A 12,527-nucleotide genomic window follows, 5' to 3' on the forward strand; every position below is an offset into this window, starting at 1 on the left:
GGGAATACCTTTGTTTATTTACTATGGCATTATTTATATGGTTCTACAATGAAATTGGCAGGCCAGTTTAACATACAAAATAGAATAAATGAAACAATAAACTCCCAATGTAGGGTAACAAACACATGCCTTTTGAGCAAGGCAATGAGACTTACCTTTTTACACTGGTAGCAAAGTTCGAACTGAGCCAGACCTTGATACACCATGTGAAAAGCCAACCAGGCCAGCCAAATCTGCAGAATGGTTCAGACTCAAAGTGCTTGGATATCAGTACATGCTAAAAACCAATGCACCAACCGATGATGGTATCAGAACACATGCATTGATTCAATGCCAATGCTCAAAAGCTAGACATCCAGGATATATGAAAGCTCTGACTATATAAAATGAAAAAAAAAAGTTTGATATACAGAATTCTCGACATCCATCTACCCAGCAAAACAGGGATTAGCATTTCTAACCTTGTTAAACAGTAGAATGAATATAAGAAATCTAAGAAAGGAGCTACTCCTAATACATCAATGAAGAAATTTCGATGCTGGGCAAACTGAATCTGCAGAACAAGTTACTATTCTGCAAGCAGTTGTAGGCTCTCTTTGGCTGGCTAACTCTAATAAAAAATGGCGAACCATCCTCCTATACATGACATGTTCACCATCTGAAACTTGATGGAAACAATGGCAGCATATAGGTAGGTGTTGGTATCTCTAGACGATCCTTTTGCAGTTGCCGTGTGAGTCATTTGAATAATATTGTCAACAAGGAAGCTATGGTTCTCAGCATCAGGTAATAATTCAGTCAGTCCTCACGCCCAGTTGAAAAATCTTCCGCCTTTATTTCCCATTCCTGTCCCCGCAAGACTTGATGCAAGAACAGATCTGGAATCTGGCCGCCATTTGAACTCTTTAAGAACAGAAAGTAAATTTGAAAGGGCAGGAGTGACTTCACTGTCCCGTATATTGTTACACGATACTATTCTAAGCCTTTGAAGCTCCTTCCAAGAAAGAACAACGGACTCCAAACCATCTGCTGTCAGTAATGAGCATCCTTCCAGAGATAGAAGCTTTACCCTCCTGTGACAAAAGTAGTGAGCCATTAGCATGAAACCTATGTGTTAATTGATTCCAGAAAAGCTAAATTTGTTCAATTCCATCTTGTCACTCAATGCATGTTGCTATAATGAATTAGTTCCAGTTTCCAGCAGTCAATTTTTGCAAAACTTTTCTCTACATGCGGAAATGAGTGTTCAATGTATCGGTGACATTTTTGGATGGTATTTTTGGCATCGCACGCCAACGATGTGAAATCATCCAGGAATATGAAAGTTTGACAATGATACATGCCAATAGATCTCGATATTTGCGACATTCTGCCGATATATAATTGATATTTGCAATATTTCGACTGAAGACAGCAAAAATCAGAAAATATTAACAAATAAACTATTTTCTGGACACATTTTTTGGAATATTCTCTTTATAGTTGTGCTTTAACAACTCCAAATCCAACGATTTTTATTTTTATTTTTTGCATTAAAACACAAATTTGGTGCAGAAATCAACATGGGAGACGGATTTCGAAGCATAGTTTTGTCTGAAACCACAGTTTGTACCCTAAACAATGGAAAACTATTATGATAGTTCTTTCGGTCAATGTTTTGAACTTGAACTGTGTAAATGTGTCTTTTAATATCTTTAGTTTCACTGAAAAATTCCACCATTTTCCCAAAGCATCCCCAATGTTTCTCTCAGACTGCAATACATGCAACATTTCCCAACGTTTCATATGATATTTCTCTATTACAAGGCCAAGGTTGAGATACCAATACTGCGGACACTAGCAGAAGCATCCAATAACTAGCCAACTTGATTATCAAAAGGCATCAATGATGTTTTGACCTGTTTCTTCCTCTGTAATTAGAAATCTCTCTTCTTCTTCTTTTTTTTTCCTATGATTCTGTAATTAGAACTCTTGTAGTAATCATCAAGATCAATCCACCATTCTCACTGTAGTTTGATAACAGTTATGACTTTTGAGTGGTGGGAATTCACGACTGCCAGGACACAAGAAGGGTACAATATGATTATAACATCTACTGTGCGCGATAAAAGACACAAGTTGAGTACAAGGATTCTGCAATTGTGCTGTTGATATGGGATTTTTTCTATTATTTAATAGCAACAGACAATTCTATTTAAGAAAAAGAAATACAACATATCATACCACTGTGAGGCTAACTGTTTGGCTGATTCTCTGGCTAAGGGGTTCTCCGAGCTACTGGTGATGGATATCGTCAAAAAGAAAGCAAAAAAAAGAAGAAGAAGGAGGAGGAGGAGGAGGAAAGATAAAAACCAAATGGCCGACAACTAGGGGCCCACTCGTCACTCTAGAGAGTCTATCAGCCACCTCGATTACATTGCTTGGGACTGAGGGGATCAGATCCAAGGTATGTACAAGGGATTTGATTTCTTAAATACACAAGGCAAGCCTCCAAGACCCCATTTATTGGAGAAAATCCACTGAAATGAAATACAGTTATTTCCTTCAATAATAAACTTTCTGGAGATATTCACAACTCTTCTCCAAGTGAAAGTGAATTCGCAGCAATTGGCCCCACCTAGCAAGGCCCTAAGCAAGACAACAATACCTTCGCCTTCTCATCTCTCAGGAGTCAGGACGGCACCTATCCTCAGGCACCCTGGCCTCTTCCTCTAGAGCATATGCCAAAATTAAGCTTTAGAAAACCAGAAGTGGACAGGACCTCTCTGACCTACGATTGTACTTATTGGATCCCTGCCTTCCAGTCTGACAAGAGGTTTGAATTGGAGCACACCCAGAACTCCAGTCCCGCAAGGTCCCAATCAATGATCATAGGAGTGATTCTTTGCTTAATCATATCAGCCAACATGACTTTGATCATGGGCGTGAAGATCCTCCAATTCAACTCCTTCCACAAGCCTCATAAGATTTCAAAAGGCACCATCATCCATAGAATTGTCTTCCTAGATTGAATCTGCCAGGCGACCGCACAAGAATCAACTCAAAAAGGGACCCATTGAGAGTCCACAAGGAACTGAGCTGGCCAATGAAATGACCCCAAATTGTCTGTAACAATGAACAAGTGATCCACATTTTCTTCTTTCTGACACATGAAGCACATGTAAGAGAGGCCCACCAGCACTTGTCCAGATTGTCCAGTGTAAGAATTTGCTTGTAGTAGCTACCCATGCAAACACTTGGAACTCTACGGGGACACCCCAAACTTTGGCACATGGTGAAGGGCCTCCCTTGTAGGAGGTAAGAATTCATGGAATCATTTGCCACTCAACGTCCAATTTCCAATTTTCCTATCCTCAGTCAAACGATCAATCAGACATTGCAAAGAGTGCTTAAAAACCTTCAGAAAGATTCCTTTATAACCCAATGTTAAGCACAACTGCGTAGGAGACTCTTAACAATCCTTTGACCTTCTCATCCAAAGACTAGATAGAGGAAACAATGCCTGAGATGACTTGGCCAAAGGAACCTAATCAATCCAAATATCTTTCCAAAACCAAAATAGATCACCCTTACCAATGAGAAAAGTGGATTCCCTTCCCCAAAACACCGCCTGCCTTGCAAGAAATGTCCCTACTCGCGTCATCCAAGAGCATTTCCACCTTACTAATCGTTTGCCACACATCCAACCCGCCTAATCTTGTGGGCACACCTCGCAACCAATTCCCTTTGGGCTCACCATAATTCCTAAAAATCACTTCTTTCCACAAGGACTTGGGTTTCGTCCAAATCTCCACCACCACTTACGCAAAAGAGCCCAGATTCTCCCTCTCTAATCCTTCCCACCCCAATTCCTCCTTCTCTTAGGGGGTGTTTGGCGCGTGGAATTAAGTGGGATGGAATTGATATTTTGCAATGATGACATGGTGTCATGGTTTGTCTGCAAATCCCATGGCTTTGTAGATACCGTATGTTATATTTGGATTGTAAAGATTGAAAAGTTAAATCCTAGGATTCATCTGAAATCAAGTTTGAATTGATAGATGGGATCAACAAATCCCACCGTCCACTTACTGACACTGTTTGGAAATGTCACAGGCTTTCCTATTGTATTGATTACAAGTTATTTGGACCCCACTGTGATGTATGTGTTATATCCACACCGTCCATCCATTTTCCGTGATCGTTTTATGGCATGGGTCAAAAAATAAAGAAAATCAAAAGCTTACATACATGGACCACACTAGAAAGTAGTAGAGATAATGACATTGATAGCTGAAACCTTCTTAGGGCCCGCCGTGATGTATTTTTAACTATCAAACCTGTTCACTTGGATGAAGGGAAAACACAAATATCGGCTTGATCCAAAACTTCTGTGACCCTCTAGAACTTTTCAACAGTAGGCATTCAATCTGCATTGCTTTATGTGGTGTGGTCCATGTGAGCGTTCGATCTGCTTGATTTTTTGGTCCATGCCCTAAAATGATCTTGAAAAATGGATGAATGGTTTATATATATTCAATATATCATGGTGGGGCCCACAGAGCTTGCTGACATCAATGTACTCCTTAGTTGGATCGTCAGAGAGCATGAGCGGGATGGCATGCTACATTTCAAATTTCAAATGGATTTGAAAAGACTCCTACAATTCCATGAAATTCTTTGTAATCCTCCACAATACATATCTCATTTTCTGATGCATATATACTTGGTAAAACAAACATGGTGTGGGATTTAATTGATGGTATTGTCAATTCCATCCCACTTAATCCCATCTAATTCCATGCGCCAAATGCCTCCTTACAGGCTTTTGCATCTCCTTCCAGTTCATGAGGTGAAGTTCATGCCCTAATCCTCTCCCTGCCAATAGAAAACACCTTTGAGGCCGAATGTATACCACTGTCATTGGAATCTTGAAAAAGGAGAACAAATAGACCCGAAGGTTAGATGACAGGTTTAATTAATGTAATTCTAACTCCCAAAAAAGATGTAACCCTTCCCACCTAGCCAGCTTTCTCTATCCTCTCAACAATGGGAATGCCAAAAAGAGACTACTTTAGAAGTACCCCCAAGAGGGCGTCCATGATAATGGCAGGGGAGATTTTCTTCTCTCTTTTTTTTTTCTTTTTTTTTTTTTTGTACATCCCAATGCTGCCAATGTCCTCCTAATTTTCCGCCACTCTAACCATAGCGCTTTTGCCCAGATTCGCATGAAGACCAACGACATCTTAATACATTACAGGATATCCTCTAGATCAATAATCTACTCTGGTGATGCTCCGCATAACTCGGAGTATCATCCAGGAACTTAAGATTGGTTGCTACCATTTCTAGATTGTTGACACCAAAGCCTTTAAGGGGTGTTTGGTGCATGGAATTAGATGGGATTAAGTAAGATGAAATTAACAATACCACCAATTAAATCCCATACCATGTTTGTATTCTTCAACAATTAGCAAGTATATATGCTTCGAAAAATGAGACATGTATTGTGGAGGATGAGCCATGTATTGTGGAGGATTACGAAGAATTCCATGGATTTGTATAGGAGTCTTTTCAAATCCATTTGAAATTTGATGTAGCACGCCACCCGCCCATGCTCTCTTATGATCCAATTAACTAGTACATTTATATCCACAAGCTCTGTGGGTCCCACCATGATATATGGACTATATCCAAACCATTCATCCATTTTTCAAGATCATTCTATGGGCATGAGCCCAAAAATCGGGTAGATTGAAAGCTCACATGGACCACACCACATAAAGCAATGGGGATTGAACGCCTACTGTTGAAAAGTTCTTAAGGGTCACATAAGTTTTGGATCAAGCTGATATTTGTGTTTTCCCTTTGTCTAAGTCTATCTGATCTTATGAACAAGTTTGATGGTTAAAAATACATCACGGTGGGTCCTAAGAAGGTTTCAACTGTCAACATCATTATCTCTATTGCTTTATAGTGTAGTCTATGTAAGCTTTTAATTTTCTTCATTTTTTGACCCATGCCATAAAACGATCACGAAAAATGGATAGATGGTATGGATATAACACATACATCACAGTGGGGTCCAAATAACTTGTTGAAATCAATACAGTAGGAAAGCCTGCGACATTTCCAAACAGTGTTAGCAAGTGGATGGTGGATTTTGCTAATCTCACCTATTAATCCAAACATGATTTCAGATAAATCCTAGGATTTAACTTTTCAATATTTATAATCAAAACATAACATACAATATCTACAAAACCATGGGATTTGCAGACAAACTATGACACCATGTCATCATTGCAAAATATCAATTCCATCCCATTTAATTCCACGTGCCAAACACCCCCTTAAATAAGGTCAAGACTAGAAGCATTGTCCATAGAGAGCCTCAAACCTGCGCTGCAAGGCTTGAATCCAACACCACTTGCCTAGCATTCACATTCATCTTCATTCCCACACTCCTATGATAACAGCACATTTGGATTGAAATTTTTTTCAAAATGCTGCTTTTCATTGATCACAGATTCAGTGTGCACCAAACCACAACATCAGGAACACGCTTCTCATTCTCCTTGCAAGACCTGAGATTTACAGTGGAACTTCTGACCATCACTTCTTTTATTCAAGTGGTTCTCAATTTCAAGTTTAGCTTGGAGAAACCCACAAATGACCACAGCTTATGTTTGGAGAGGGCCCCACTGAATCTGTGATCTATGAGGTTCCTTTCCAAATTCTGTACCTTGCAGGGAGGAACCCACAAAATGACAGACATGTGGCTTATGTGCTACTGGTGTTGATATTGAATATTTGATTTATGAAAAACCGGTACTTAGTAATCAACCAAAAAAAAAAAACATTGCCCCCAGATCCCAACAGATTAACTTATTCAGCAGCTAACATGATTCCTCAAGAAGGCGATTGAAGATCTCAACCCAAAATCTACACTTGCTTTTACTCGAGAGAAGTAACCATATGCAATGCTGTAGGAGAAGAACTCACACGAAAATAAAAAATAAAAAAATCAAATTATAAATTCAACATCTACCGCGCATTTTTTTCTTGGCCTCACAACTACTCTAGGTTTAAATTCAACTTTTTCTATGAAATGAAACTGAATATAACAAAAATTGAAATACCTGCAAATAGTTGCAATGCCGAACATCTCATCATCCAATCCCCAACAATCCTGAAATTCAATCTCCCTCACTGCCCCACATACCACAAACAATGCATTGACACTATCCTTATCCCGTAGGTGGCAACGCTGCACGTGCAACCGCTCCAGCGTCGGGCACGATCCCAGGTGCTCAACAGCCCCTGGCTTTGGATCAATTCTCTTACACCCCAGCAGCCTCAGTGTCTTCAAATTATGGCAAAATGACAGTGCGGCAATCCAGCCGCTGTCCATCCGGTGGTCGTAAAGTGTCAGCTCCTCCAGCATCAGGCAGCACTTCCCAATGGCGCTGATCCCATCGTAGCTCCCCTCGCACCCACACAGCTCCAGCTTCACCAGCCGCCTGCACCCGTGGGCCAGGATTGTCAGCCCAATGTCGGAGACCGTTGAATAGTAGAATCCATCCACGATGCCGACCAACCTCAAGATCTGCAGATTCTGGCAGGCGAAGATGGCGCGCAGGGAGAGATCGGTGCAGCGGTGGAGCTCCAGCTCCTGGAGATTCGGGCAGTCGGTAGCAATAGAGGCAAGGCCGGCCTCGGTGGCGATGAGGACGAGCTTGCGGAGGTTCGGGCAGCCGCGAGCGAGGATGCGGAGACCGTCGTCGACGGAATCCGCAGGTAGGAAGAGCTTGTCGGGGATGAAATGGCGGGCGTTGTCGTCTTCGTCGAGATCGGCGTCGAGGTGGAGGGAGATGAGGCGGTGGGTGACGTGGACGGATGAATTGTAAGGGGATTCGATGCAGGCGGGGACGAGATCAACGTCGGTGACGTTGGGGAATCGGTCGATCAGGCGGCCCGATTCGAGGAAGTTCCAGTCGAGGAGACGAACGGTGCGGATGAGGCGGCCAGTGAGGAGGAGCCATCGACGGCAAACGAGGGAGTTGGGGTTGTATTGGGAGGGAGGGAGGAAAGATAGGATGCGGAGAAGGATGGAGTCGGGAAGGAGGGAGGTGTGGTCAAAACGGGAGGTGGGACCCGGTGATGGAGGGCTGGGATCATCATCAGGTATGATCAGATGATGATGATGATGATGGCGATCATTGAGGGAGCGAAGGTGCATATTGAAAATGACATGCTTGAGGGATTGGTCTTTGAACCAGATATTGGGGAGGCTGAGGGGCTTCTTTAATTTCTTTCTGGGGCTGTAATTTTCTGAAGATAATGGCATTTATCTTTTTTTTATTATTTTTTTAATATTTTTAGGGCTTGATGAGATTTATGAATTTTTACGATTGGGGGGGTTGATTTTCATGAATTTAGGTGTTATTGTCCGGTTCAGCTTCTTACCTGGTGCTGCTTTTGCTGGATGCTGATGCTTCTGTGTGGCGTTGTTTTTCAGACTTTTGGGTTTGATTGTTCGGCTTTTTATGGCATGACGATGGATTTTTGGATTTGTGTGGGGTCTCTTTCTTTCTCTTTCCTATCTTTTTTTTGTTGTTATTCTCTCCCCATGTGCGGCAGACTCCGATGATTAGTTATTTATCATCTATAAAATGGTAGTGACTCATACAGTAAAACTCCTCACTTCTGGCAATCGTGTTTTCCTATCCAGACCATCTAAATTGTTGGGAACATTATAAATGGCCCATATGTCTAAAATCTTACTGATTGAACGATCCTAACCATCGATTTTACGGCTATTAAATGAATGGTTAAAAGTATAATAGTGAGTAGTCTAAAATCAAAGGTAAAAATTAAATATTTTCTATTATTTATTCCCCTATTCGGGTTAGACTCCATCTAAAAATTGGTTCATAGATTTTTAGACGGTCTGGATTTCTGTACAGCTCTAAGATGTGCACGGTTGAACCCTCACCACCATGTTTTAAATGGTTCTAACCTTTATTGGATATAGATATCTCCGCAAAAAAAAGACAACTCTCAATCCCATCGGTGGCACACGTGCGAGTGATGGCGCAAATGCGTAGGAGACACCATCAGGTACGGTGATCCGGGCGGCCACGTTGGCCCATCTCTTGAGATTTTGTGCCAGAGCATGTGCGTTGGGAGTTTTTGAGACCTGAAGATCTACCGTGTGGATGAGACCGAGCAATCACGCGTATCGTACTGCCCCCATATGCTGTTATGTGTGTTGCCGACAAAATCTTGTTGGCTAATATCACCAAACTCCGAGCTACTTCAGTGTCCTGAACCTGCACCATCATGGTGAGAGCATAATAGACCCTAGTCTAGTTAGGGAACCCTCCATGCCTAAGTTAGGTTAAGAAAATTTGCGAGTAAGTTCATTTGTAGAGGGAGAATATAAGATATTGCGTACATGTTTCTTCCTCATAAGATGCTATATATACTCTCATCTTAGAATGGGTATGTCCGGATAACTCGGCGTGTCTTAAGGCATTTACCCCATCATGCGGGTAATTCAGCTACTTAGTCATGGTATAGTCATGCTGAAGTGGGCGGTTGAGTAACCGTTACTAAATGTGCAGTAGTGGGACAACTTGAGGTCTCATTAGTAGATTCGAATCTAAGTTTCAAACTGACTGCCTCAGCCTTAGATTACTCCGAACCGGCAACCCTGGCCCTAACTCATCTACCTAAAGCTTCAGAGTAAGATCGTAACTAAGGCCGAGCCAGAAGTCTTTCCCTTCAGCTATTCTCGTAATTTTAGACTTATTCGTGCATCTCCAGTCGGCTCTGAACAGCGTCGGACCTCGGAGTCGAGAAGGCTCGAATCTTCATATAACAGAAGCCCCCTACTCTCCGAGTTCGGGCACGGACTCAGAGAGTAAACGCATGTGGAAGATCAATAGCTTCCACTATCGTACCCTCCATGCGCACAGTCGCAATCATGAGTTCCATATTCGAAGAGATACGTCCTCAGGGTTTTTCATCCGCGGGTTAACCTCCAACAGACGCGTGGCGACGGTTAAGATCTTGAATCGTCGCAGGACCTATGGTGGACTGCCACGTAAGCCACGTGAGACGTTTGAGTGACGCTTCCCTTGCTCGAGCGACGCTTCCACTACTCGGAGCTCGTCACCCGATGTCAGAGGCACATGGCCTGGCAGTGCTTGAGCCAGTGACATTCGTCCACGTGTATTCCGAAGTCCGCTCGCGACGATTTGGCTGTAGTCATCATGTCTCACCATTAATGCGAGGATCCTTCACGGGTTATATAAACCCCAATGCTTAGGAAATGCCTCTCATTTTTGCATTTAGAATTCGTGTGGCTATTGGTTCCTTGAAGAGGCGATTTTCGGCGACTGTGATTTTCGACAAGGCGATTCCGACCTACTCGAAGTTTCCGGAAGAAGCAATTCCCGATGACCGTCCGGTGAGTCCCCCCTTCTGTTTTCACTTTACTTTTATTTCCTTCACCTCCGCGGGATGTTTGACGATTTAAATATGGTCCGAGAAGATTACAACTGTGATGATAACTCCGGGCCTGGGAGCTCGGATGATAGAAGAGGGGCTTCCGAAGGCCCCTTTGAAGCAGTACCTCTCTTCCCTCCGCCCATAGGGGGCAAAGAGGTGGGGGCTCGGACTCGCCGCACCGGCAGGAAGAAAGCCTCCCGAGCCCCCCAAGACTGGACGGCAGGAGGTGCAGATATGCTTGTGAGCGGGCGAGCTTCGAAAACCATCCCAGGAAGCTCCGTACTAGTTGAGTCTCAGATGGGATGGATCCGATCGGAGTTCGAGATCCTAAACTCTGTGTAGATAGGGGCGTCGAAGGCCCTCGATACTGTCGGAGCCCCTGCCGAAGGGGAAGTCGCGATCTTCCTTTGCGCTCTGCAATGTGGACTCCGACTTCCCATGCATCCCTTCGTTCGAACCCTGACGGCCTACTTAGGACTAGCTGCAAGCCAGTTTACCCCCAATGCTTGGAGGGTTTTGATATCTTCTTACATTATCTGGCGTCAAGTCGGGAATTCGGAGCTGACACCAGAAGAGCTGATAAGCTTGTACCTAGTCAAGTACGATAGCCAAGAGCCGTGATATTACTTCATGACTCGCGGTAGCAAGGGTTCGGAGCTGGTCCTACAACTTTCATCCTCTAATAAGGACTGGAAGAATAAGTGGTTTTGGGTTTCGGGCGAATGGGAGGTGCCGGTAGCGGAGCTCGAGAACCTAAGGACTCGGGTCCCTACCCGATTCAACTCTTCATGTCGAATTCTAAACATTCTTCTTCTAGCGCCCCTTCCTTATCTGTTGTGATCTGACTTAGGCCTTCTTTTCATTTTCGTAGATTTCTCGAGGGGCTCGCCTCTCATAACCTCGGGCCAAAAGAACCAGATCGCCAAGGCCAAGGTGCGCTCAAGAGACCTACGCTCTTAGTCGGATCTGATTACTGCCGATAACCTTTATCGGTCCAGGCTCTGCAAGTCCAAGCCACTCCTATAACACCCCGTATTTTCAGGACTCAAGTATATGACTCGTTTCCCAAAAACCCGAGTGTTAACCTTAAAGGATGGTCAAATTCGAGTATATATTTTTTTCTTTCATCAGAGTAAGCAGATGAGCGTAGAATGGACAAGTAAGCATAAAGGGAAACTTCAAATTTTATTTAGAATATACAAGTGATTGCCCATAATGACTTATACAAATCAATGTCTCTACCTTAACAATTACAAGATTTACATACATGAGAAATATAAAAGAAATATATAAACGAAAGCCGCAGGATCACACAGCTTCCTTGACAGGTACAACCACGCATCCTTAACCATCATAACGACTCCTCATCAGTCTGAACCTGCATATCACTTAAGCCACCTGTACTACGTATACGGTTGTATATTTGATGAATGAGTGGCGAACTCAGTATGAACTCTCCTCAAGATTACACACCACCGGATTAGGTAAGTATAGTTATAAAACAAAGCATACAAAACAACACATGATACAGGTCTTATTATATGCATGGATGCGTGAATATAATCATCGCCCCCGCGATGCTCATCCATGTAGACAGTGGGCTCGTCACCCATGCAATCATCAACCTGAGGAAAGCATCCAGTCGAACATCATCGACTTGGAAAAAGCATCCAGTCGGACAAATACGTACATCACGTACGATAGCAATAGATGTTAGTCTGTGCCATGTATGATGATTAGTCAATCCGTTATTAATCTAATTACAACCAGCCATTTTAAATAAGCTCAAAGGTCATTACGAGAAGCTCTTGGACTAGTATAGGCCGACGGTTCGGGCATAGTGTTTCATGACCACCATCCCCGGCCCATGAGACTACCATCTTAGGTGTTTAATGGAAATCCATCGACTAGTGTTCCATGACCACCATCACATGGTTGCAAAGTATAAAACATTAAACCCGTATAGGAAGATACCAAAACAAAGCCACATATGGCGATATCAAAACAAGCCACATAGGGCGAGTATCAAA

The 12,527-nt window shown here is 42.9% G+C and overlaps 1 protein-coding gene across 1 annotated transcript; it reads right to left on the reverse strand.

The window, feature by feature from the left end:
• Positions 1-363: 363 nt before the first annotated feature.
• Positions 364-8,560, reverse strand: LOC131233656 (F-box protein At5g51370-like). The gene is made up of 2 exons (XM_058230447.1): positions 7,122-8,560; positions 364-1,073 (listed from the first exon to the last, which is right to left on the reverse strand). The coding sequence occupies exons 1-2, from the start codon at positions 8,327-8,329 to the stop codon at positions 806-808; spliced, it is 1,476 nt and encodes a 491-aa protein (XP_058086430.1). The 5' UTR covers positions 8,330-8,560; the 3' UTR covers positions 364-805.
• Positions 8,561-12,527: the final 3,967 nt, after the last annotated feature.

Source organism: Magnolia sinica, chromosome 18, assembly GCF_029962835.1.
Source record: "Magnolia sinica isolate HGM2019 chromosome 18, MsV1, whole genome shotgun sequence".
In the NCBI taxonomy this organism is placed as follows: Eukaryota; Viridiplantae; Streptophyta; class Magnoliopsida; order Magnoliales; family Magnoliaceae; genus Magnolia; species Magnolia sinica.